We start from the raw sequence: 6,075 nt of genomic DNA, 5'->3' as shown, positions 1-6,075 counted from the left end.
TCGAGAAGGCTTTATTTTTTGATGACCCTTACCAGCTCATCATCCTTTTCTTTCAGTTCATCTCGAAGAACCTAGAAATTTCCACTCTCACTAAACCACCTACAAATCTCGCGGAACTTGGCACGGTACTCGCGGTATTTTCGCTCCATCTTTAGAAAAATAGCCTTACGCCTCTCCTCTCTTCGGACCCTTTCAATTTCCAAAATCACAGTCTGAAAGAGAAAGAAAAAGAAAGTGGAGAGTAAAAATGAAGCCTAAACGTTGAACTTGACAAACAAATCGAAAGAAGTCAAAAATCTTACCCTGAGAGCGAGGTTGGCTATGCTCCTTGATAAGGTAGCGTCATCCAGCTTTTCATGGGTTTTACCCTTCACGTCGGAACATAGGGGACCAAGGGAAGTAACCATATTCTCCGTATTTACCAACAAATCTCGATCCATGGGGATTGCAATGGTCCGCAAGGACCCCTCCAATCTCACTTCAAGTCGGGTAAATTCCTCCCCCATATCCTCAACTCATCAGCGTCAATATGAGAGCCCGTCTTGTAGCCATCCTCAGCAATGCCTTTATCTTTCCTGTCGGCCAGCGAAGAAGGACCGCCAGCCGGTCGCGAGGCCGATGGTTCATATTGCCGTAAGTATCAGAGACCCTCGTAGACGGCCCTTCGGCTTCCATCGTGGCATCGGGAAGGGACATGCCCTATGCGGCTTTAGCCGATGGAAGAATCTCAGACAAAAACTCGATGTCATCTTCAAGCACTATTATCGTCATCTCATGGATGACAAAATCGCCCCGTACTGAATCTACAGCCCGGGCGACTCCATCACCGACGTCCACTGATCTTCTCTTACGGGGAACCAAATTCCCGCTGCTCGATGATGACTCCATCTCATCCACTAGACGATGCAAAGGGGAAGTCGAAAGCTCTGTTGACGATATGTCCATAGGCGGAGAAGAAACCGATGCCGAGGAAGCAGTAGGTGGGACCGCCGACTGATCAGACCTGGACATGGTGGAAGAAGGAACAGAAGTAGACGACTGGGCAGTCCTAGCCGCGGTCACAATGGGAATAGACGTCGAAGAAGATGCAGCCTTCCTTTTACAGAATGCAGGAGGAGGAGCCCTCGACCTCCTCGAAGATCCTCGAACTGAAAAAGAAAGATTAAAGGTTATCACCACCAAGAATAAATCGCAACGAGCAAGCGACCATGAGGTCAAGATAGCAAAAATTTATACAGATTAACTTACCGGCCAAGGAAGAAGCAGGCCTGAACTACTTGAGAAAGACCGCCATTCACGAATTCCCAGAATGTGAGGCAGAACCCGGCCAACCCAATTCGAAATGTCCCCGACCAAAGGAGGGGGCGTCGTCTTGGCTATACGGAGAAGGGACAATTTCAGAGCCGACGACTAAGACAAATCAAATGCGGTCAGCAAAAAATAGATATTTATGATAGTAATTCCAAGTCTTAGGGAAGCTCTTCGCGTTGGTCACCACGTCTTCGGTCCTGACAAAAAAGTAGTTGTGCCAGAACTGACGATTTGCCTTGTTATCCATCTTCACCACTAGTCATTTACCGTCGGTGGAAAAGGTGCAACATCGTCCCCCTGTAGAAACTAGGGGTGAAGAGATGCATCAGATAGTGAAGTGTGACCTTGACCCCGGCTAACTCCGCAAATTTTGTGAGCATCCTAATAAGCTTGTAGATGTATGGAGAGAGTTGAGCCGGACAAACGCCATAGTAGCGACAAAATTCCTCCACCAACGGGAGAAGGGGAAGAGTATATCCAACACAGAAAGGATATGCATAGAACACGCAATACCCGAGGCGGTGGATTTGTACCATATCACGCCCTACTAGGACCAGATCGATGTGGGTAGGAATGTTGAATTTTGCCCTAAGATCAGCTAGATCGATCTCTTTTATCGCTGATTCCGAGACCTCGGGCTCGCCTTCAGGCGCCTTCAAAAAGTAAGACCTAACTTTCTCTCTACGATGAATTATTTCCTCCACCGTAGGAAAATTCTCATCTTTAACGGCGACAGAGATGCCATCAGCGCGATGGGGCATAAGCTCTGACAAAGGGACAGGCTCAGTCCTCGCACCAGAACTAGAGGATACATTAGCCATATTTTTGAAAGAGGATATTCAGGCAAGGAAGTATTAAAGGCAATAAGAATCGCTAAGACTAGTAAAGAAGATATGCGGTAATGGAAGAAGAAGAAGAAGAAGGCATATGTTTTATATGAGTAAAATGCATAGGGAGAAAATGAATGTCGTTACACTTGTCTTTATAAGAATTCAGGCATCAAAACCAAGAGACTATGCCATCATTACCTGGCACTGGAGTCGAAACGGAAGCCCCCAACTGACAGTCGCACGGGAAACGACGCAGAGCATCGGAAAAATGCAACATAATGACGCACAATGTCATGACGTCATTCTGGTGCGAAAGCGACACAACCCCAAAGTTTGCGGTTCACTAAATGACAATCTCGTTTGAAACGTCACTGCTTGACTTGCTCGTCCAAATTTTGCCAACCGTAGTAAACAGAATCCGATCATTAAGGTCGCCTGAGGCCGACCTTAATAAGCGGAGGGACTAACTGTATGGGTCGATATCTGTCTCAGTACTTGGGGCTAAGCAATATCGAGAAAAGAGTTAGCCGAGGTCGGTCATGAGATGGCGAAGCCCGTGGTCGAGATGCAGAAGATGGTCGGTGTTGAGCGCCATAAGAAAAGCTGCAACGACTAGTTTATTTGGACAGGATATTAAAGAGGATATTCAATTGGATATTCTTTGTACTTGTACTACTAGGGTTTATTGGGGGTATGTCCGATATAAATAGGAAAAAAGATAATGAATAGGGGCATGTGATATTCATTGTGATAAGAATAGACCTTGCTAAAAGATTCTCTTCCTCTTGAAAAGATACAAAGAATACCTTTTTATCAAGATTCTTGTTCATATTATCCTACACTTTTCCATCAAATCCGAGAAGATTTCGAATGTTCTAATATCTATCTATCACTCATCATTGTGAGGAATAATCACCTAGCTCATTATTTATTGGGTGAATCACTTCTCCTATTTACTCAAATGCCATTTATTGCTATTTATTATCAGTTATTCTTTCATTATTGCTTATACTTTATGACTATTTAATGCTTGTTATTGTCAACCCCTTAATGAATTTGTCCCACCTCACATACGTTTTCAAGATTTACATATATAAATATTATCATTAACTAGGTTTAACCCGTCATTACATAGATATAATAGTTTCAACCGAAAGTTATGCTTTTTGGTCAAACACTAGGAGCTCCCGCTACAAGACAACCTAGATTTAATTTTATTATCCTAAATTTAATTCCTTATCATCGGCTATGATCAAACTAGAATTTTTGCTTTGTCAGCTTGGTCTCAACTAAAATAAAACATTATTATTAGTTTCCGCTTGATTGGCTATGATCAAGCCTTGAAGCTTCCCATTTTTCCAAACATAAAAAACAGATTAGGATTCTTTGACAATGATTCCCAAGTTACGTATCAAATCCAAAATCTTATCTTAGCTAGACTTGGTAAACTCTAAACCGTAAATGTCAAGGATGTTCACCTTAATAGCAAGCACCATCGGCCGCTTCTTTCTTTTCTCTTTTTCATTTTCTTCCTTTCACATATCTAGTATGTACACTGGGTTAACTGTATAAACAATAGGATCAGGACGCCATTACTTTAAGAAACAGGTAAACATTCAACTATATTAAAAAATATAAGGAAAATTGATTTAACATATATAGACTTGCTTAACATGTTTAGCAAGCTAAGTAATTTTCTAAGTTACTAATCATTTATTTTTTAAATGGTTATCTGTAATTATATTTTATGACTTAATGTTGTAAAAGTTCCTCCACACTGTCATTGAGTAGAAGTTAAGAAAAACAATATCGATCATTCAGTGTGACAATTTAAAACAATTGAGATCAGTAAACATATCATTCTATTCATGTCCAACGTTCATTAGACTGGTTATTAGACACCAAAAAGAAAGCAAAGAAACACAAAGAACAGCAAAAGAAGGAGTCACCGGCAAACTTTCATTTTCCCCCCATGCATGTTTCTACTTTCTTGTACTACATCAGAAATTAAAAACTTGAAGAAAGGGGAATCCTGAGCCAGTAATGTACAGAAAACCTCACCAAAATCTATTTCCCGAAAAGAAAAACCCTTCCTCATTTAAAAAAAAGGTTAACCAAAAAAATAAAAATAAAAAGATTTCAAGTTAATAAAAAACCTAAGTGAACAAACTCAGGAGTCTGAGTTGTTTTCCTTGATGATCTCCAAGACTACTGTCGAAACACGTAGTGGTTACAGATACCTCTGATTTTCTTGACGGAGTTCTGGACCGCCGCTTCTCCGGCAAAGAACTGTGTACGATCTCACTCTGAAAACCTCGTGTTAGTAAACTGAGATCAAGATTTTCCAACTGCAACACTTTTGCTGCTGCTTCATCTGACGAACGACACCGCTTTTGCATCTTCGATCGCGTGTTTTGCGTATGATTTTGAAGCTTAAACACGTTTGTGCATTCAGATTCCTCATCAACTTCTGCTGACTTACCGAATAACTCTGGTATCGGGCTTAACGTGCCACCGCGGAGGACGGTGTCCACCGCCGCTTGACAAATGTGCCAATTGCCAGTCCATAATAGTCCCACAACTCCGTTCACTGGGTTTACTGTCCTTCCAGCTGCTTCATATAACAAGGACTGAAATAGTCCTGCCAATACTTCCAATTTCTCAGTTCAGAAACAAAAAATAGAAGAGGGATTGAAAGAAGAAAGCAAAGAGAAATTGAGTTTAATTAATTAACTTCTATACATGACAGTGTAAAATAAATTAAGTTTAATGAGTGGAACTAGTACTAAGTAAACATAAAATATAAAATAAATAATATGTTACAACATATTAAATTATGATAACAGTATATATAACTTAAATCCAAATAAATTTACCAACGTACTTACCAGGGCGTTGGTTTCTAGGGACAGCGGAAATGAAGGACATGAGACCGGCACGGCCGAAGAACTTGGCAACAAAAATGGTGGCATGGCCTTGAGCTTCAGGAGTTTCAATCCATTGCAAACAGGGTCTAAGAATACAGTTTTCACTGCATCCCTTTCTCAGGACTCGACAACCATTACAACTCATGATTCTCTTTTCTTATATATGTCTTGATTAAAAAATATATGCTTATTCACCTGGCAAATGCCTCACTAGGGCAAGAAGAAAGATTTAAGCTAGATTTGTTAATAGGGAGGAAGGTGGAGACAAAGATCAAATCTTTGCCCCAATACAGAAAGTAAGCAAGAAATAGGAGAGAGAAGAAGAGTATGGACATGGCAAGGAGAATTTAGGGCGTACATATAAAGAAGACTAAGCATCAGTATCCTTTTCTTTTATTTTTTTTTGTCGCTTGAGTGTGCAGTTAAGAGTTCATTACTGTTAGTTCTTTTATTGCTCGGACCACACTAACAGCTTGTCTGTACGGTTGTTACATGTTGTTATTGTATCGTATCGTATTATTACTTTAAATACGGTGCTTGTTTTGATTGTTACTTAAATTTTATTGTATCGTATCGTTAGTTATGTCGTTACGTAACGACAAAATGTGCCAATTTATGTAACGATCGATTTGGTGCGGTCGCCTTCGTTACCTTATCTTTTTCTCTCAATCTCACCCTTAATTATTGTTAAATAATTTTATTTTATCATTTATCCTACCTTTTTATATAGTAAATTTACCCTGTATCATAATTGTTTTTCATAATATTGCAAGTTTATTCTTCATATTGCTAGTGCGTCATATCATGAAACGACGACAAACGACATAATAAATCAAAATATTGTATTCATCAAACGATACAGTATAATACAATACAATATGATATAATACATTATAAAACGATATGTAACAACCACCCAAACAAGCTGTAAAAAAAACTATTTTATTGCACCACTAAAAGTCATTCTTTGACCGTGATTTTTAGATGTTTTGAATTGTTAATTATCG

The 6,075-nt window shown here is 39.8% G+C and overlaps 1 protein-coding gene across 1 annotated transcript; it reads right to left on the bottom strand.

Annotated features, from left to right (window-relative positions):
* Positions 1-4,086: 4,086 nt before the first annotated feature.
* Positions 4,087-5,358, bottom strand: LOC107818067 (LOB domain-containing protein 37-like). The gene is made up of 2 exons (XM_016643990.2): positions 5,030-5,358; positions 4,087-4,782 (listed from the first exon to the last, which is right to left on the bottom strand). The coding sequence occupies exons 1-2, from the start codon at positions 5,211-5,213 to the stop codon at positions 4,298-4,300; spliced, it is 669 nt and encodes a 222-aa protein (XP_016499476.2). The 5' UTR covers positions 5,214-5,358; the 3' UTR covers positions 4,087-4,297.
* Between the last annotated feature and the right edge of the window lie 717 nt (positions 5,359-6,075).

The sequence above is a fragment of the Nicotiana tabacum genome, chromosome 17 (genome assembly GCF_000715075.1).
Source record: "Nicotiana tabacum cultivar K326 chromosome 17, ASM71507v2, whole genome shotgun sequence".
NCBI classification, from domain to species: Eukaryota; Viridiplantae; Streptophyta; class Magnoliopsida; order Solanales; family Solanaceae; genus Nicotiana; species Nicotiana tabacum.
This window is presented reverse-complemented; position numbering and strand designations above follow the sequence as displayed.

What these genes read in the sequence shown, in the direction of transcription:
- LOC107818067 (XM_016643990.2), bottom strand. Translation starts at nt 5,213, where the DNA reads ATGAGTTGTAATGGTTGTCGAGTCCTGAGAAAGGGATGCAGTGAAAAC. An exon ending in CCCTAGAAACCAACGCCCTG is followed by an intron (nt 4,783 to 5,029) that starts GTAAGTACGTTG and finishes AAGTATTGGCAG; the next exon opens with GACTATTTCAGTCCTTGTTA.